We start from the raw sequence: 21,632 nt of genomic DNA, 5'->3' as shown, positions 1-21,632 counted from the left end.
GAGCTCTGAAACAGGCTACTGCATGGCCTACTTTTTCATTTTTGAAAAGTCTCACTCTTAATGATTTAATAGTCCCTGCACTGGTTGCTGAGTTCTGCATTAGGGGAAAGAAATACCAGGTAGTTAGTTGCCTGTAACAAAAGGTGTGTTGCTTTTGTCTGCAGAGGAGATCCATGCTTTCATTGGGTCCTTTCATCTCCTCACAGAGAGTGTTCATTCAACTATGAACTCCCACAAAGTCAAGGGGCCTGGAGCCTTTTCCAGATCATAGGATGTATTGAATGAGACAAGTCTGATGTCTTATATACAAGGTCTCTTTACCTTTCTCTGCCTCAATTTTACTGCATCTACTTCCTCAGCAAGCAAATGAGATCCTGAGTTCCCTGGAATTTAAAGTAATACAAAATTTAATTCTTATCCTGTGTGAGGTCTATATACTTACAGCTCAGTAAATCACACATACAATATGCTGCTAACACTTGTGCATTATATGTCCATGCAGCCCCAGCACTCCTGAGCAGAAGTTGTCTTTATGATGGAGTGAGCATCTTCAGTGGGCTGAGCGTGGCCGCGCATCCTCTCATCACACTCTGTGGTAATGAGCTCCCTGCCCCAGTCAGCGTCTTTGGGCCTATGCTGCTCCACTTCTACACAGACTCCCACATTGTAGGCTTTGGGTTCCAGGCCAGATACAGAACACTTGGTGAGTATACACTGTCCTGTGTTTCAGATGGTAGAAATATTCCAGCTGGATAATGGTTCAGTGTAGGAAATGTTGCACCTCATTTTGGGGATACCTCAGATGGATGTAGATGGTTCATTTTCCCTCGGCTGGGGTGAGCAGCTGTCAGGATGAGGACATGGAACTGTTTGGTGCATGTCAACACACTGACTTATTTGTTACCTCACACACAATTCTCATTTCAAGACTCTACTTCGGACAAAGTCAGGAACTGAAGCACTTTGCCTTTGCTGTAGTGAAGAAATGCAAGCATTTTTGGCAGGTTATTTTGTTTGTTTGTTTTTTACATTGTTTAAGGAGAAATGTGATCAGTTTATTAACTCAGTTAATTTAAAAGATTTTATCACATAGAGGAGAATGGTCTTATTCTCAGTTATACTAAAACTATATTATACCATACAGGAAGCAGAACAGGATCTTGAAATGGACACATCTGTATGTCTCCATTTGATGACCCTCTTGTAGTGCCAGGTATTAATGTAAATAAAAACTGGGATATAGATATATTTTTAATTTTTGATAATTATTTTTACCAAAGCTTTTTTTGTCAGTCACATGAGATCTCTTATGTTTTAAAGAGCAAATGTGAAATAAAAAAAAAGTTTCCAACTGAGTTTAGAATTTACATCTGCAGAAATATCCCAAAAGAATGATTTTATTTTCAAAACCAATTTTAATATTTTCTAGATTTAACTGGTAGAGACTACTTTTTTGAAAGCATAATTTTCTAACAAAGTGTGAGTTTGTAACTTTGGTATTTCCCTTAATGCATTCCTCATGTTCAAAGCCACAACAAAAAAGCATAAGGCTAACTTCTTTATATGAAATGAATGGCCTGATACAGATAAGACAGAGGGAATGGCACTGAGAAATGACAATGTGCAGTTAGTCATGGAAAAGACCTTCATAACTCACTCAAGTCAGTTGCTGCTATCTGACTTCTGACATTTGAGAAAGATGACTGAAGCCTTATTAGCTTGTTGTTGTATACAAAGCAGCTTCTGGCAATTAACATTCCTCTTCCCCCTAGTTGTATTGTTTGCTGAAAAAAAAATTAAAAAGGCTCTCTGCTCCTAGTGTGGAATAATGCTAATTCTTTATCCTCCCAGGTCCTGTCCTTTATCTGCCAGTGCTGTAGGCTGCCAGCCTGAGGACCAGGGGCTCTGAATCCAACAGCACCCTGTATGGGACTGCCTTTGTTAAGGTGGTGGCCTGGGCAACAGCATCTTCTTTAAAACATGAAAAAGTCTGTGTGGCTTAGAGCTATTTATCAACAGGATGCAGGGAAGCTTTTTTTTTTTTTTTTTTTTGCTAAGGTTAAGATTATAAAATAAAGGCTGAAACTAACAATGGAGATTAGAGTTGGTTTTATAATAGTTTTTGTTCCCTGAAGCACTGAAGCTGGGAACAAACATTAGCCACATCCTGGCCTCATTTGCATCCACAGTGGGAAACCCTGAGAAGCCAAGCAATGCCTTGAATTTACAACTGCAAAGTTTAGCTTGCTTCTCAGCCAGAAAGCCAGTATTCCATACTCCAGCTCAGTCACCCTTCACTGCTGGCGAGTCCCAGCACAAGGTGAGGTGGGGAACAGGATTAGTGATATCTGGGGACTCTTCTCTGCCTTTCTGTGCAGAACAAATGCTACAGTAATGCCCCAGCCCTGGGAGGATGTTGGCAGATGATGAGGCTCTGAATACAATTATTCCAGAAAAGTCAGAGACAGGGCTGTGAGTGCAGTTGTGGCTGCTTGGAGGCTTCCACAGCACCAGGGCCTGGATGAAGGGATGCCTTTGCCCACATACCAGCCAGGTTTCTCTTTGTAAGCTAGAATGGGTGAAGAGCTACTCTAGCCACACCTCAGTCATGCTGCTGCATGGGACACCCCCCCATCCCACTGCTCCCTGGTCCTACTGCAGGACACTTGAAATCAGCCTCAGTCTCTTACTGCACAGACACAGAGCCCTTGCCATTTGATATGGACTAGTAACAAACTGTTACTTTGATGCTGAGTAGTCTTCTGCTGCAGAGCACAATCTGAAAGACATCTACGCATTTTACAGTTCTAGGCATGATACTGAAGACTGCTCCTAATTTATCAAGGCCTTTTCTTTCCTTACAGGTAAACACCTTCAAGAACTGTGAGAATTAGGATGAAGGTGGTATTCAGACCCTAATCACTCTTTTTCTGTTTCCCCTACAGCTTGTGGTGGTATTTTCAATGGCTCTGTTGGTGTTATCTCCAGTCCAGCCCATTCAGTTCTTGATTATCACAACAACATGAACTGCTCATACCACATCACAGTTGGAAATGGCAAAGTAGTGGCTCTCAAGTATGTAATCAGAGTTCAGCTTGTGATTAAGCAACAGGGATTCCTATTAAAGACAGCAATTACTGACAATTTTTTCTCTGTCATTCCTTTTCCAATGCCAAAGCTGAACTAAAATGAGAAATGGCTACTGAAGTCACTTTGATCAACCTCAGGTTCCCTTACATCTTTCTCTCCAACTTGTTATGTGCAAAATATCACCACAGTTTAAAGTTCCCACTTTGGTTACCAAGAGGACTAAGAAATTGTAAAAATGCAGCTCATGCTTTTTAGTTAAATTCTGTCAGTCTTTGAGGACTTCTGAGACTCCTGTGAGTTTATACAAGAAAAATAGTGTTTCTTTTCAAGGCTGGTACTCACTTTAAAGCCAAAGTAATAATACCCAACCCAAAAGGATATACTTCTGAGTGTGTGCTGTTTTGCCTAAGAGGGATATGATTGCCACAAAATCCTGCCACTGAGAAATTAAAAAAACTGATGCATTCTTCAATCATGTATATGCTGACTGTGAATTCAGAGAACATTTCCCAACTTAGCAGAAGATTCAGCTGGTCTGCACTCTGCCTGCATTTTATATTGCACAGAGGAGATCTGCTGCTTCACAGAAAGCTGAAGTGTGCTGACAGCTTGCCTTGCAAGAGGCCCAGTGGGTGAGGGTCCCAATTTCTTTGAGACTAGTTGGCCAAAGTGTTTTGCCATGGAGTTAATAGTTCTGCTTGTTTGTTTCTGAAGAGACATGTTTTGTCTCTGTATGGCTTTGGCTATTGCTAGCACTTGGATTTTTCCTCAAGCATTAAGAACACATGTAACACATGAATAGAAATGAAAATGTGATATCTAAAGCTCCAACTGTGTTTTACAGATTCAACAGCTTCCAGCTTGAAATATCTCCCTCCTGCTACAAAGATTATGTGGCAGTATATGATGGCTCAGATACCCATGCTCCTCTCCTCGGGAAATTCTGTGGCTCGGAACTGCCTCCCAATATTAAGAGCTCCAGTAATAACTTGTTCCTGGTGTTTAGCACTGACTTCTATGGAGAAGACAGGGGATGGAAAGCATCTTTCAGGGAGACCTTGGGTAAGCATATTATCAAATTCATAACCCCAAGAATCTGCTGGTAAGTGATTTCTTTTAGTGAGGAGCAGTTGTGACCTACCGCACTAGGGGTGCTGGAAGTGGAAGAATGTTTCTGATTTTGTGAAAATTGAGAGAACTAAGCTAAATACAAAGCTTATGGGATCCCTGCATTCCAGTCTGGTTTTGAACTGATTCCCTTTATTCTTTGCTATCCTTTTCCTGCATCTCTGGAGGCACAGGCATTTCTTGGGTGACTGAAGGCTTAGCAGCACCCAAAGGTCTCTCTTTTGGAGGAAATAATGCAGTACCCAAAAATTCTCATTCTTCTGTAGTCAGAGGTTGGCAGTGCTCTAAAGAAAGATTCCTCCTTTCAATCTATCCTCAGTTTCCATTTCCTTTCAGTTCACCTCACATCCTTTTAAGAACTGAAGTGTTGAGGTAAGTTAAGATTGTGGTTCCCCCCAAGCACTACACTGTTCTGATTTATACTGATTTGCAGAATCATTCTGGTTAGCTGGCCATAACATAAATGAGATCATAGTAAGAAGGCACTGGATATTAAATGTTTTGATGGCACAAGAAAAGGGGCAAAGTTTGATTATTACCTTAAAAAACAGTTTAAACTCAGTAGTCTGTTTTTAAGATCAAGGTGTAAAAGGAGCTTTTTACCTTCTTATAACCTCTGAATTGTTTCAGGGAGGGTAAGCAACAAATAATTATTACATGTAAATTGATTTCATGTCATCTCTACTAGTTTCCTGTGTAATTAACTCCATGGGGTTTGTGATCTAGAAAGAAGTAATTGTCCAGTTTGCAAAGCTGGCACTCAGACAGATCAGAATGAAAGGCCTTTGTGGCAGAACAAACATAGTCTTCTGCTGAGTCATTGAATCCCCTCCCTGCCCCTAACCAGTGACTTTCTTATTTGATACAGCCAGAGAAAGTATTTACAGATAAGGAAAATAACTGGTTCTACTTGGCCTTGCCAAGAAAAATATTCCCACAGAACCTCAGGGTTATTACTATTATTAACTCTTCCTTTGCTTCACACTAAGTAATTGCTACAAGGATCTTTCAGACCCCTCTTGTGAACTGTATTCCAGGTAACATAATGTTGCTTCACATATTGCTGTCTTTAAACCCTGAGATATCAGTTCTTATAGATCCCCTGCAGCCTGGGTTCATGTTTCCAGAGTGAGATCACCAGGAACTCCCCAAGCTTTTGCTCTTCCTGTTGGCATTTAGTCAATTTTTTTAGCCACTGATTTTAGATTTGTTTGTGCAACTTGCAAGATATTCTGTTTAAGCAAACAATAGAACACAAGCCAAGCTCTTCAAGTCAGTACCATGCCTGCTAATTTCCTAGAGTGAGAAGAAGCCTTTTATGAATATACTTTGACATCTATTAGGCTACGTTTTGGAGGGACATTTCTGGAGGCTCCTAAAGAAAGAAATATCAGGATGTTGCAAGAGTTACTCAGAAGCAATGGAGTTATGAGTTATAAAAGATGACCAAGGGTAGATGTGGGTTGTGTGACGAAGAGCCTGTGGTGGTGAGATGCTTAATGGTAGGTCTTCTTTCTTCACATTGGGAAGCAAGCCACAGGGACTAAACCACACAGCCATTAGCAAGGATCCTGGCAGTCCTATGCTAGCACAAAATGACCAAAAAATAGAAAAGTATATTATAAGAGGAAAAAATGAGTCACATCCTATAAATGTTTCCAGTTTGGCTTGCCTAAAAAATGGAGCCAGGAAAATCTATGACACATCTTCATACTATGAAGTCTGAGATTATGCTTCAAATGAAAGAGAATAAAACCATGAAGATCTAAAAGCCTGTTATTCTACATGGTGCTTTAGAGAAGCTCCCTCATGTCTTTCAAAAGATAAAACCCCTGTGGTTTTGTAAGAGTACAAATGCAATCAGATGACAATTAATAATGATAAATCTCTTGAATAAGGAAGATGGTATCTGTAGAGAAACAAGAAGCCTCATTCTCTGTCGGATGACAATGAGCACATTATTCTCTAGTTACCCCAGGGAAGCACAACTGGATAACATAATTATTGGTCTCTGTTTCATGTTGTGAGTGACCCTGATTACGTATTGGAAAGAAGGGAGCAGAAACAGTACATTGTTTCTGCTTGTAGTAAACTAAACTATTTCCTTTCCCTATAACCTCTTCAAATTTCTTTCCTGATCAGGCTTCTCTTCAGGGTACTGCCAAAATGCAGTGGTTTCCAGGCACTCAAAATGTTAAACCTTGACATTTCAGTAGAAAAATGTGCTCTGTTTTTATTAAAACAATTTGTTTGCATCACTGATCCTGCACCCACTAGAATATTCAAGGCCCCCCACTAGTCAGAAAAAGGAGACTAACAGAAAGTATGAAATAGTGTTAATTTGACGGTACAGCAACGTCTCACCTTTCTTGTCAAATGTCTTTTCTTTCCCCATACTACCCCGAGCATTATAATGTTAAGTGCACATTTCACAAGCAGCACTCTTTGTCATAACCCACTCTGTGAAGTGGTGCATTTGAGGCAGTGGGACGTTTGGGCCCTGTGGTGTGGTTCAGAGGGTTTATCATTTCACTATTTCTGCTACTAAGTTTGGACACTTATCAGCCTCATTTTTAGAATCACTTGGAAATGCTCTCAGGCTGAGCTGGTGAGCTGGGCTGACTGGAAGATCCTAGCCTGCTCCAAGTGTTAGATTTACGGAAAGACAGACTCCTCTTAGTTACCACTGACCTTTATTTCTGCCTCTGTTTTCAGTCTGTAAAATGAGAATTATACCTCCTTTCCACAGTGAGCGTGTGCTCCTCTAGGCAATCAATAAAAGGATGAGAAGAGAGAAATCAATAACAGCTTAAGGCATTTGGTTACATGAGATGTCTCTGTGAAGAAAGGAAAGCTAAGATCTCTCCCCAAAGAATGAGGTCTGCGTGTACTGAGCTTGTGACTTGGCCAAAGATCTCCTGATTATCTCTTGAGCTCTAAGGAGAGATCTGAGCTTTACAGCTGACCCTGGCTGGCAGGGACAGAGCCTGCACATACCTCGGCCACCCCTGCTGTAATAGCACAAATCAGACTTTGGTGATAAATGGAGCTTCTGCCTATTCCCATTCAGTAGGGGTGACTCTCTCACCTCAATTTGTGATCGCTCTGAGGCTTATGACACAAAGGCTAAGAAAACATATGCGTTTTCTTCTTGTTTTTAAAGAGTCAGCAATGCCTGTCAGGAGATGTAGCTGTGACCTTATTAATGGCAAATAATTTCTCCATGAAAGCTCTCTGCTCGAGTGCACAGCTCCATGGTCTCAGTAATGAAAAATACATCACATTCTAAACAATTGGAGAAGGATCGAGGGATTTTCTGAAACACAGCTCAGCTCACTGGGGCTGTCTAAGGAAGCCACATGAATTTACAAGAAGCAAAAAGTGTTGCACATGATTAGATTAGATAAGTGGCTTGAGTCAAAAAGCTCTTCCTGAGGTTAATTCACACAATACAGGTAAAACTGCAGCAGAGTTGGGACAGTGGGAAAGGTGGGATGGAGGAGGGGAGGAAGATTGCCTGCTTTTTCTCTACTGCCCTAAATTCTCTTTGACTTCCAGCTGTGGCCATCTCTTTCCTCTCCTTTTTTTTCTACTATCTTTTGTGAGTATGCAGGAGAAATTCAAGTTTATGCTTTATGAAAGACAAATATCATGCACTGGATTAATACCAGTGTCATCCCTTGTTTGCACTACCTTGGGGTTTATGAGCTCAGGGCCACAATTCCTCTGCTCTGGGCGCTGCACAGGCAGAATAAAGCAACAATCTGCTGTCACAAAGAGATTATGATTTAAACACAAGACGAGGAAAACCAGATGGATATAGACAGGCACAAAGAATAGGGTGGCAACAATGAGAAGACTAGTGTTGGCTCTAGGGCAGGAGAAATGTCTCCAAAACCTTTGGCAACCATTAGCCTGTTGGAGTGTTAAGTCCTGAAACACCCCATCCTTTGCATTGTCCTCAGTTTGCTCAGTTTTTCCTCAAGGACCTCTCAATTCTTTTTATTGAAATGAGCATTTCTATTGAATGAATATTAATCATTTTACATAAGGAAAAGAATCACAAGCAAGTGGAGTTTAGAAGAAAAATAGCTGGAAATATAAATCATCCTGATATACCAGAAAAATGCATTAATAGGTAATTTACATAAATAATCTAGTATACATATAATAGAAATAGATTATAATCCATATGCTTTTTTCCTGATCAGATGATCTGTAACTTACTTGATAAATCACCCAGAGGTATCTGCCTTCCTTTATTCTATTTGCTGTATATTGAATTACTTACTTCCTGTTTGGAATACAATACACCAAGTGCCTGTCACAAACAGCGTTTATTATTATCCTCTCCCCTAATGAAATTAAAGTTTACTTTTTAAAAAATTGATCCAGTAGAATTTTCACAGCATTTTAATGCTCTTTTATATTGTCAACAAAAAAAAATTGCCTAATTTAGTTCTACATCCTCTTCTGCCCTGCAGACTGAAACCATGGCTCACTCTACCTTCAGTTTCAAGGTGCAGATTTTTGGCAGTGTTCAGCATGCACAGTTGCTGCAGATTCTTTCTGGGTTCTTCAGAATTGCTGAAAAAAAATCTGAATGTGCAATATAAAGTGTAAAATATTGGTTTGATTATTCTGCTGCATAAGTCAGGGTTAGGTGTCTTTTCGTGAGTAATTTCTAAATTTTCACACCATCAGCAGTAGTTCATTGCACTGATTTATGTAAATAAGGTTGGCACCTGCAGTAGGTGGCACCAGGCACCTGCACTGACAACAGCAGTTATGGCCTGTGGAAAGCTGAATCTTTCAAACTTTTCTTCCTCCAATGAAAAAGAAATCTTAGAAGAATGTGTCCTTGACTACGGCATGTGAATGCCGTTGCATTTTCTCACACAGCAGTGACTGGCAGAGATTTCACAGCCCACTAGGACTGGTTTCCAGGGGTGTATGTTAAGGTATCCAACCTGAACTTGGAACCTGATGCTGCAGAGGATCTAGCTGAGAAGCAAATTGTCTGAATCTCACAAGTCTTCTGGCAGAAATTTCTTTGGGCTTTTGGTTCATGCAATTTTTGCCAAATATATACACATTAGTATTACACATTTCATTACATTGTCATGGATAAACTATGATAAGTTTAATCTATTAATGAATAAATTGTGGCTGATAATATCTTTTCTTGATCTTATTATAGTCTGTGAAAATAAAAACATCTGTGGCAAGCTCAGAATATATGTTCCTAAGTCACAGTTCCCGGACTGTATCTAAATGTATTTTGGGGCTCAAATATAAAAATATGCATCAGCTTGAAATTTGACTAAATTTAGAAAGCATTTGCAGTGTTGAAACAGATCTCTTTGGTATCTTGGAAAAGAATACAACTGTTGAGCTAAGGGACAGTCTACAGCAGCCTCTCAGAATTGTCAGTCATTTAATTGCAGAATCACAGAATGGTTCAGGTTGGAAGGGACCACATTGGGTCACATGGTCCAACCCCACTAGTCAAACAGGGTCATCTTAGAGCACATTGTGCAGGATTGCATCCATAGGGTTCTTGAATATCTCCAGTGAAGGATTTCTTCTTCCAAAGCAAAATAAATATAAGGGGGTCTTGCATGCTGGAATTGGACAGACAAGAGAGGCAGACATTTAAAAAAGATATTTCTGACTGATCTGAAAATATTAGGTAAAAACTTATTTTCAGATACAGTAATTACCTATCTTTGTAGTGACTAAATGGTTGGAAGCTGATGGGATATTCAGATTAATGGCACTTCACACAACTGTGGGTAAACTCTCTGATGGCATGAATTGTCTTAGCTTGACTGAAATCAGTGACTTCTTCAGCTGAAAATGTGTCCTCTGGTGCATACGAAAAAGAGGCAAGGAGACAATTCTGATTCACATCACAAAAGACCTGCAAAGGCCTGGGCACTGTGATGCCAAATATGGATGCTAATGTAGTATTAGTAAGTGCTAGAATGAGGCAAGACTGGTCTCCCAGACAAGCATCAAGGAGATGGACAGGACAGTACATAGACTACAGTTTTGCAGGCTTGGCACAGAGCACGTCTGGACTGTTATATTTGGTATCAGCCCAAAAAAACTTAAGAATACTTCATGCTTAAGAAAATTTCATCTGACTGCATTTGCAAAATCCTGCTAAAGCAAGATATTGGGGCTTTGCAGTCCTAAATGTCACTGCTGGTACCATTGCCAGGCCATCAAACCCATCAGAAAACCTTTCTACATAAAGGCTAGTCTACAGACTAAAAGGGGCCCTGTGCTTTCAGAGGTCTCCTGAAATATTTCAGGCTCTGTGGTCAGGGCTGGCACTGCTGCCAGGGCCCTGCAGCCACACAAATTTGGTACAGCAATTGCCAAACTTGGGAACAGCTCAGCTCAGCTTGCATAGATTTACCAACCTTCAGTATCAGCCATGAGACAAAGTAGAACAGTACAATTCTTCTCTCCAGCCCTGCCCTTCTGAGCATTACTGTTTGAAACCATGATCCAAGCAATCTACGAGATAATTATTACTGCCACAATTAGTCCAGCCGCTCCTCTGTACTGGAAATAAGACCCATCAGGAAAGAAGCGTTAGTCTTGACTGAGTTAGTCTTTGGGTATTCTGATCTTTAGTTCAGTTTCCAGGGAATGCTTCTAGGTAAAACCAAATGAGATTCAAAATTCTGGGAGAGAATTTTCCTTACTGTTCAAGCAGAACTAGAACAGTTCTTTGAACTTTGCTGCCTTCCAGTAGCCATTTGGGGTGCTCATTTGTTAAGAAGGGAAGGGCAGCAAAATTACTTTGTTGTGTTTTGAAATGTCAGTGATTTAGCTGGTTTCAGACTATTCAGTAGGCTCCCTTACATTGCACCCATACCTGTATAAATGAACCTTACCCCTGGCTGTGCTTCAAAGGCAGGCAGCTTCAAAGATTTATCTTCATCTTCATTCCATATCTAGAGGGTATAACTCTTAATAGAGAAACATGTGCCTGGTCTCTGCTGTAATTATTTTTATTTGCCATAAGGAACCTTCAATTCCTTTTTTTCTGAATGGTCCTTCAGCCTTTTAGTTTCATTAATGCTTCCCTCCAAAAGCAATTAGTGATGACAGTGTGTGCCCTAGTTCTTTTGATAATTTGTGTTCTTTGGCAAGCTGTTTATGAGGAAGACAAGATTGCCATCTGATTTATGATGACCTTCTGATTTTTATTTTAAATAAGAAACTAGAAACTGAAACAACACAGTCAGCCATATAGTTGGTCCATCTGCTGGAATACAATTTGTTCTATAAGGTACATTTCTCATTATTTTAATCAAGTTTAGCTGTTAATATCTAAGAGTCTATACTACAAATTAACAGACTTCTCAGGCCCAGATTTTGCCTAAATTTTAGCTACATTTTTTTCTGGCTGTGTTAGTCAGTGATGAATATATTTCCATTGAAGGTGACTACTCTTTGGCCTTCTATTCAGAAGTGATGCTGATTTTTAAAACAATGTGTTGTGTCCTGGCTAAAATGCAGTGCAGTACTGTTTCTCTTAGCATAAGTTCCCTTCTGTTAAGCAGTTGGTTCTTCTTTTACTTGTGGGTGTTCCTCTGATCTGTACAGCTTCACTATTGTGTAACTTCTAGTGGTTGCAATCAGATGTAACATTGATCAGTACTGAAAAGCACCAAGATGGATAGATTTTTTCAACAAGGGCTGCTCTTTATTTGTCTGGATGCAGGGCTACTTGATATCTGGTCAACTTTCAGTCTAGATGTTATTTATAATGTACTGTCCTGTAAGCATCTGACTCTACCGCAGCTGAGCATGGCAGGCACTGTGAGAAACCTCATCTTTATTAACTATAAATCACACTTTTAGTAATGTATCTGCCTTTAGAAGCTATTACTGGCTATACTATACTAGCTAGAATTAATTTTTGATAATGGGAATTTGGCCTGCTTCTCTCTCTGTCAAGTCCATTTCATATGCTGTACACACACAGCTTACCCACATCTGTACTTTTTGTCATCTGAGCTGTCTTTATAGCTGCACAGCTAGCAGTGAAGTTCACCATTCCAAAGGTCCTGACACTTGATACTCAAAAAAAGGACAATCCAGTAACACTGAGAGCCTTCCTGTTCTGTGGCTCTGTGGCAATTCCCTGACTCCTGTTGCCATGGTCTGACTGGCATCTCTGCAATTCTAACTTTAAAAAAGGTGAAGGGGAGCTTTGTAAGTGTCTGACCCATATATCAATCCAGACTCAATATTGCAGGGCTGGATAGCTAGATTATGATCTCTGGCTGATGTTTATGTGCTTAATGGTATGTTTAGTTGACAGTGTTCAAAATGCTGAGCAGGAAATGGCTCCAACAAGATTGTTTCAAGGAGACTGAATAAATCATGCAGAAGGGTGAATAAACAAAAAAATGCAGTGAAACTGCACTCTTAGGGCTCAGGCACCCTCCTGTCTGACATTTTCCTCCTTCCTAGACTATTTGTAAGAAAGTGATTTATTGCTCACATTTCCCCTGCTGTTGTTCTCGCCTTCTGCAGTGGCATTGGAATGAACAATAACACTTTTCCAAGTTTCCAACTTCATTAACTGCCTGAAAAACTGGACTATAATCTACTAATTTCTGTCTTTTTCACTTGGTAATAAGTCTCTTCTGATCATTTTTAGCTATAGCAAAAGCAGAAATCACGTGTTATTAAGATTTTGGGGTTAAGCAAATTTCTTTGCAGGGTGGGGTTTTTCCGGCTTTGGTTAGTAGAGCAGGATGACATTTAGCCTTACTCACTCTGGTTTAACCATTACAGTCTCCAAGGCAGAGCTCTCTCCAGCACTGGGTTACTCATGCAATCCTGATCCTTGGATGCTGATTTTTCCCCAGAGTGATCTTTGGTAATACTGTAGTTCAAGTAAGGCACAGTTTTATATGTCTGGAAATGTAACAGCATGTCAAGGTTAGGTCACTGAATGTGCCAGACAGGCATATTTTACACATGCAGATGAAATTCTGAAACTCTGCTCATGTTGCTCAGCCACAGCTGTACCTTCGTTTATTATCGAATGCTCATAAATGGATTTGCTGTGGGAGACAACAGGCTGCTTGCTGTTGTGAAGTTTACAAAAACTCTTTCTCAGATCCAAAACCAAGAGTATAAACCATAATTTTTTTTTTTAACTCCTGAGTTAAATAAGTGGTCAGGAGACCCCACAGAGACTGGGGAAGGAAGTAAATAAATTGATCACACTTATTAGCCCAGTCTTATCCCTGGAAATTAAACTATTAAAAAAAAAAAAAAAAAGCCCTTCAGTAGTCTGTATTTTTTGCTTGTTTGTAATTCGATGCAATAAAGAGGTTCTGATCTCCCAGTAACTGCTTTTTTTCCCAAATTTAAGTTCTTTCAATGTTACTGACATTATAGGGCTCAAATTTTCACAGCACGTAAGTCCAGAACTTAGCAGTGTCTGTGGGATTCAAATGAAAAGCAGCCTGTGTTTCAGAGGGCTTGTAAGTTCCCACCAAGCAAAATGCTTCCAAAAGTCCCTTTTAGCTAGATTCATGAATATGAGTCTGAGTCCCAGCGTCAGGTTGCCAAATTCAATCCCCCTAGGATGCCGTTGCATTGCCAAAATAAGAAACTTTATTTCATACCACATTTTCAAAGCCAGCAACCCAGTGCCCCCTACTGACCAAATATTCTCACCGGCCAGGAAGAATCCCGTTCAAAGACCTTCGGACCACTGCTCTTCTGTTTCATTTCTGTCCTTTGTCTTATTACAGTCCCTTTTAAAAACCTCTTGCTACATTTTCAAAATAGATATTGTTTTTATACTCAACAGAAAACATAAGCCTTTCTTAATTCACTCTATGAAATCTAATTTGATTCCTCTCTCTCTGTGTTGAAAGTCTTTTAATCACTGAGATAGTCCTTGTGAGACAGGACAGTACAAAAGACTGTGGCACAGAAGAAAAAAAAGCTGCTGGCTTAACATTAAAGAGTTGAAGATTAAATAAATACCAGTAATGACTTTTAAAAAGCTTCTTTGTCTTTAACAGGACCTCAGAATGGCTGTGGTGGTTACTTGACAGCTTCAGCTTATACCTTTGGTCCCCCAGTCTCCAATGTGACCAGAAGATATGAGAAAAACCTGGACTGCGTGTGGACCATAAGTGCACCTGTAAACAAAGTGATCAACCTCACCTTCACTTCATTTGCGCTTGAAGCACCGACTGCTCACATTTGCCAATATGATTATGTCAAAGTAAGACAGCTGTGTATTTTAACAAGAAAATATCAGTGGGATACAATCCATTATCTTCTCCACGAGGCTAACTTAATAAATAGAAGATGGTCTTAAGAAGAAATTAAATTGCTTAATATAATTATTTTTTTTCATTGGGTTAAATTACTACTCCATATGTCGTTCTGCCTTTTTGGAAACCAGTAAGAGTTTTAACATTGTTAGGGGGACATGCTTCTGGTCTTAGGCTCCCCATATAAATGAGTATTTATTTCACAGAATAGGAACAAAACAAAACTTAAATACTTTTAAAGTAAACTTGCAGATTCGTTATACGCTTGAAAGATCTTGAATTCATAAAATTTTGGATATACACATCTTAATGCTCACTGCTTACCCATGGAAGCTATTTTCTTGGAGATGAACATACAAAACAACAGATAGTAGAATGCTGTTAAACAATTTCCACCAAGGAGTGTTATAGATCCTGTTGAATATTAGACAGTCTCAATGAGACTAGGAATCCATTCTACATTTTGATGAATTAAATCAACCTTCCCACTGAAAAGCACTTTGAGTTTACATATAATAAAGAAATCAGAATGCCAAATTAAAATAGAATAGTTTTTTGATAGATTTGCTGAGATAGAACCAGAATGTTCCATAATGAGATTTACACTGTCCAAGAGAATTAGTTAATATGGCAGTGAATAATTATGGTCATCAAGAACATCCTGTTAAAGCACAGGAGCACGTACTGCGCTTTCAAGTAAAAGCAATTGTAATGTCAGGAGGGGTCATAGAATTTTATTTCTCTTTCTTTGTTTGTTGTGCCTAAACTACTAGTGGCTTATATACTCTTCTTCTTTCAGCTTTACGATGGAGATAATGAAAACAACAATTTAGTTGGCACATTCTGTGGATCTACAGTGCCAGCTCCTTTTCTTTCTACCCGTAATTCCTTAACTGTGAAATTTATCACAGACAGTTCTGTGGAAAGGGCGGGTTTCAATGCTACCTACACCACAGTGGATCGTAAGTATACATATATATGTATGCATATATACTGATGTGATTCTTTTGTGGATATTTATATTTAAATATCAAAATTTATTCTAGATACAGGGCTCAGGAAAGGACAAAAATAGTCCATAGCACAGCATCTGTAAGCAGCTCTGCTAGACCCCAGTGCAATTCTCTTTGGTCTTAGCTGATTTTAAGGTGACCGTCAGTCTGGAGTGCAAAACAGAAATGCTCATAGGTTGTTAACAAATAGGCAACAAACATTTATTTGAGTTTTATGACATACATTGACAACATTAGCATGTATTTTACTTTCTTTCTCCTTCCAGAGACTCAGATGCAAATACAAAAGTACATCCACCAGTGTAGTTTTCCTCACAAAATATTTTTTTTTCAGTTTAAAAGATTTTTGCTCTATGATGCATTTGTTACTGTTCTACACAGGCCTGTGTGGAGGAATATATAATGCAACTTCTACATCCCTGACTGCAACATCTCCAAACTTTCCGAATGAGTATCCACCATTTACTCTCTGTACTTGGGTCATTGATGCCCCTCCACAACAGCAAGTCAGGGTAGAGGTAGAGGCCTTCCACCTCCATTCCAGCCAGGACTGCTCTCAGAACTACCTAGAGCTCCAGGATTCACCAACAGTAAGAGATTTACAGGTGATACCATTCCACATTCACATTCAGCTCTCTTCCCTCTGTGGAAAGAGAGGAGAAACCCAGCATTTGGTAACAGATTGATTGACGATACTGTGTGAGAAGCACATCCAAAGTGTAACGCACGTGCCCCATTTAAGGTGTGTTAACTGGTACACTGCCCTCATGGAAGCACACTGTGCACAGGTTGAATTAGATCTGGGTAAGTGTTACACAGGTTTTCACAGCTGCACCAAGTAACAGTTCTACCAAACTTAACACCCAGAAAATACTGCCCAACAGTGAGTTTCCATAAACTAATTGTACTTCCTTCCATTCAAGAACCATAGTAAAAATCACTACTCATGCCAAGAAGAGTGCTTGTGAAAAACATCAGGAAAAAAAAGCCCAACTGTTTATGTCCCTTATATTACATTATTCTAAACCTCCTTTCATTATTTCTCATTTTTGCATGAAAATAACTGTTACATTTGATATGTTTCTCATAATAATTCAACATAAAATGCTGACACATTATTAAGTGATTTCCATGAGAACTTTGAAATACAATTGCATAATTGGTATAGAAGGTGTTGAGAGATTTATTTACCTCAAGTTCAGGAAGTAGAAAACTGAATTATATAATTAAGTAACTTGTGACATGTATTCAATTCCAGCACAGCCAAGGGTCAGTCCATAGATTCTGTGGCACTGAAACTTTTCCAATCCCCAAATTTTATTCTTATGATCGCACTGCCATCGTGACATTCAAGTCAGATGAATATATGATTAATAATGGAGTCAGATTTTCCTATCAAGCTACAGGTAAGCTTGAAGAAATGTCAAAAAAATCTATTATTCCCTCTGTTTATGCCATACAGTGAAAAGCAGTACAGAGATCTGAAATCCTTACATGTTTCTGGTTTTCTGTCTCAAGGTTGCAGCAGAGAGTATAATCAGCCATTTGGTTACCTGAAGAGCCCTGGCTGGCCTGGTCGTCACCCCAATAATATGGATTGTTCTATCATTCTGCGAGCTCCCCCGAATCACACAATATCTCTCTTTTTCCATGCTTTCAGTTTGGAAGACAGTACCCACTGTTCACGTGATTTCCTAGAGGTATCAAGCAAATATACATATTTCATGGGCCTGTGTCAAAATGTGCTGAATTCAAAGGATATTAATAAGCTCTGATCAAGTCTGAGCTGAACTGACATAAGGGACCAATTTATTGCTACAGTTTTATGGTGAAAGGTTCTAAAATCTTTGTTCACGAAGCCTAGCCATGATGATGGTGAAAGGTACTTAGGTGTTATATTAAGAGGTTAAATAATACACACTATAGTAAGTCCAAAACCAATGAATAACTAGTTTCATTATTAGCTAACTCATCTTTACCTATCTCTTGTTAAAGTTACTCAGTTAGCAGAGCAATCTGGAATAGTTTGCATTCGATATTAACCTTTGTGCATGAACAGAAAGCCATAAATGTGAGTGCTTTTGTTCCAGCAGTAGATTCCATCTGCTTGATATTTTTCTTTAAAGGATTTCTTTTCCTAAAAAAAAAAAGAGCTTAGTGACAAATGTAGGATACTTGCAAAGGTACTTTGTGTCAATAAAACACACATCCTTCTCCTATGCAATCTTCACTCCTTCTGGTCAGATGAGAAAAATCAGATACTTGTGGCAGAATCATTATTTAATTCTCTTTTCATATCCTTTTTACTGTCTCAAGAAATGGATCTGAGGATCAGCATTATTGGAGCTCAGAAAAAAATCAAATTAAATCTGAGCTGTGTAATATGATCTGTGTCTTAATGTGACCAGGGAAAAGAGCAGTCTGTGGCGTAAAGAATTAATCTTTTTATCTGGAATACTAACATTTCTTATGAAAAGTAAAACATAGGCTTGCAAAAGCACATCTTAGCTACTACTTAAGTAATTTTCTTCAGTCAGGAGATGTACCACACCGTAAAATTTAGCTGCCTGTTTCTGATGATACTTATTCTGTGCAATTACTTACAAAACTCAGACAGACTGGTTAATGGTCTCTTTTTCCTTCTATACAAGAATATATAATAGTAAAAATAACAGTACTAAAATAAGTAGTGACTTGAATGCATATCATAATTGTCATTTTATGTTGTACTTGTATCACTGAATAATTGTACTGGTGTGTAACTGGCATAGGAATTTAATGCTGACAATGTTTTTTGTGTCCCTTGAAGGTCAGAAATGGGAGTGATGTGCAATCACCACTACTTGGCAAGTTCTGTGGAAACACTGTGCCCAGTCCCATCTTCCCTAAAAACCATGTTGTCTACCTTCGTTTCAAGAGTGATTTTTCAGGGGCTCATGATGGATATGAAATTACTTGGACTTCATCGTCAAGTGGTAAGGCTGTAGTTAAAAAGTAATTCTACATATAAAGAAAATGCAGCAATATGGAATTCTTCTCTTTTTGGACTCTGCCTCATCAACACTTTAGACCTTCCATAGAGAACGTAGTCCACCCTATTCAGTCACTGGAGAGAGGTAGTTGCTCCTCAAGACCAGGGGGGTGAGATTCATTTTATGAGATGGAAGCAATTCCCTCTCTCTAATGCTGACTTTAGCAGCCTCAGAGGATGTAGTCCACTTAAGATGAAGATCAGCTTCTTTCACTGAGTGGTCAGAAAGTATCAGGAACTTCTATCTTGGAATCCACAGAGTGGCAGCAGTGGTGGTGACTCATTAATAGTCCAGTTGTGATATGCCCTAGGATCCAGGCACTGCTAAGCCTGAAGAGGACTGAAATTTGCCCCAAGAAAATAAACAAAGTATAATGCTGTGTAATATCAGAGACACACTCAAAAATGTCCTATGAAATGGCAATGAACAGCTGGGTAATAGTTTGTTCATGACACTGAGTTACTGGAGGTAGGAAAGCTTGTGGCTGGATGAAAAGCACTGTAGAATAACCATAAAGTGCTGAGTGGCCTAGTGATGAAAAGGCAGATAAAGCTCAGTGCAGGAAAGTGTCAATGAAGAATGTGGTCAAAAAAGACAACCCTAACTTTACATAAAAAAATATTGGCACTGAGTTGACTTTCAGTACTCAACAACAAGATCTAATTGTTTCATGAAAAGAAAAGCTCCCTGCTCACTAGGAGTCAAGTAGGCTGGCATGATGATAGGAATTGTTGTGAAAGGAAGAGAGAAGAAATAGACAGACACTGTATAAATCCATAGTTCATACACAAAGTGAATGATGTGTACAGTTCTGGTCTTCTCCTTTTATAAAAAATTAGGATTAACAAAGGGCTTAACATAAAAAATAGCTTCTGTATGAAGTATGCTGAGACTTGTTTTATCAAGTTAAGAAACTGCTAGGGTCTATCAAATTGAGTGATATTGGATGATAACTAGTGATCAACTGTTCATTGACTTTTCCCATAGAAGAACTAGAAGCCATCAGATAAAGCCAGGAGTTAGCAGGTTCAAAACAAACTAAACAAACCAGTTCTTGACATAGTATGCAGTTAGGCTGTGGAGCTCCATTCCCATATGCTACAAATTTACATGGATTCAAAAAAGTACCCACGCAAATTCATGGAAGACATTTGTTAAACATTGAATAGAAAGATGCCACCTCTGAGAGCTGTTAGCTGAAAATTCTTAGACACTGTGAAAGTAATCTGGGGCATGACCTGCACATTCTTACCCTATAAACTTGCATTTTTCCCAGGTCATCTGCTTCTGCCTACTGTTGAAGATGGAATTTTTGTATAAATGGCCTTTAGTTTACTGAATACAACAATTTTCTCTGATTTGTTCTTTGTATTTTTCTATCAGATGAGGATTCACTACTTTTCATGCCAAAGAACAGTCAAAGAGAATTCATCTCTAGTTGGGTAGCTGGGAACTGAACTGACCAAGGCACTTTGGTTTTTAATATTCAGTGATGCCCATTGCATATTTTTCTCAGGCTGCTGAAACTAGACCCTCAGTTTTGCCTCTTACTAGAATAGTGCTGTTATCCACATTAGTTGTTCCAGCTCGCAGTGTCTGTTTTTCAGTGCTACTACCAATACTGTACTAATGTACTAAATGATGTATTATCTTGTGAAGCCTTCTAGGCCAATTAACAATGTCTGCTTCCAGGATGTGGAGGAACATTATACGGCCCCACTGGCTCATTTGCCAGTCCCAGCTACCCAGCAACTTACCCCAACAACACTGACTGTGAGTGGGCCCTTGCTGTGCCCCAGGGACGAATTGTCACAGTGAACTTTGACTTCATCAGCATCGATGACCCAGGGGATTGCAGCAGCAACTATCTGATCCTCTACAATGGGCCGGATGCCAGCTACCCTGCTGTCGGGCCATACTGTGGGACGGTATGTGTTGCCTTCTGTCTGGGACCCTGTAAGGGGTTAAAATGATTACTTACTGTTCGATATACAAGACTGTTTCCCTAATTCTGGTATGAATTCCACGAGTGGAAGTGAAGGCGCAAAGCAAAGCACCTTAGAAGCCTTCCAATTCAGACCGTGCAGTGACATCTAGTGGGAGGTATCAAACTAGTTTGCTCTTATTTAGTGATTTAAATAGTTACAATACCCCGGGAGAGAAATGCAACAGCAGTGTCTACCACAGACCTGAGGCCTCTTTCAATCTATAATCCAATTTGTGCCTCAGTTTTAACACTCTCACTGGCTCTCCCAAATGATCTTGACTTTCTATAATGCTTTTCGTTTTTCTTGTCTTTAATTTTAGGATACAAACATTGCTCCATTCACTGCTACATCTCATCAAGTCTATATAAAATTTCATGCTGAATATGCGACTTTACCATCAGGATTCCAGTTAAGCTGGACAAGCTAGAACACTGTTTATGAGAAATATATTACCATTCCTTGCTATACTGAAGAGACTTTAGATCATAAAGGAGGTTTGAAATCCAGTGATGACAACTGCAGCTGAAGTAAGGACTTTTAAAAGTTACTGTAAGTGTTACCATCATGAATTTAGAATTCTGTCAAAAAAAAAAAAGTGATCTCCTGTTGTACTGACAATAAACTATTATCTACCCAGCTGGGCAAAGGACTTTTTGCAATATATTTTTATATTCTTCTACATAATTTCAAAGTTTTACAATTAACGCTATAAAAAGTGAATTAGCTGGGATAAAACTTAAACATGAAATTCATAAGAGGACCAAAGATATAAAGTTGTCTTTATGTTGCTCTGAAGTTATGTGGTTTTGTTTCAAGCGCCCCTGAAAATGTCAGATAAAGTTTTATTCAAATTGGATAAAATGAGAAATAGCAAAAAATGCCCCGTCCTACAGCCTCTTACACAGATAACTGTGCTGAAGAACTTGCAGTAATATGTGCATTGGGTGTAAGAACCCAGCAGAATCAGTCCTTGAGCATTCACTGAAGTTTAACACAGCAAGGACGTGATGTGGTTCTAAATCTTAACCACATTAAGAAGTAATGTCAGGA

General features: G+C 39.2%; 1 protein-coding gene across 1 annotated transcript in view; it reads left to right on the top strand.

Moving 5' to 3' along the window:
- Window positions 1-21,087, top strand: part of CUBN (cubilin) — a 143,044-nt gene extending 121,957 nt beyond the window's left edge. The window contains 11 exon segments of the mRNA XM_050324671.1: window positions 503-703; window positions 2,946-3,075; window positions 3,935-4,152; window positions 14,292-14,497; window positions 15,349-15,511; window positions 15,944-16,152; window positions 16,821-16,968; window positions 17,081-17,262; window positions 18,372-18,537; window positions 20,287-20,522; window positions 20,902-21,087. Of these exon segments, the coding sequence (XP_050180628.1) occupies window positions 503-703; window positions 2,946-3,075; window positions 3,935-4,152; window positions 14,292-14,497; window positions 15,349-15,511; window positions 15,944-16,152; window positions 16,821-16,968; window positions 17,081-17,262; window positions 18,372-18,537; window positions 20,287-20,522; window positions 20,902-21,009 (1,967 nt within the window). The 3' untranslated portion in view covers window positions 21,010-21,087.
- Window positions 21,088-21,632: the final 545 nt, after the last annotated feature.

Source organism: Myiozetetes cayanensis, unplaced genomic scaffold (genome assembly GCF_022539395.1).
Source record: "Myiozetetes cayanensis isolate MyiCay16 unplaced genomic scaffold, myiCay2020 scf1, whole genome shotgun sequence".
Lineage (NCBI taxonomy): Eukaryota > Metazoa > Chordata > Aves > Passeriformes > Tyrannidae > Myiozetetes > Myiozetetes cayanensis.
Note: the sequence above shows the minus strand (reverse complement) of the source record. Positions and strands in the feature narration are given on the sequence as shown.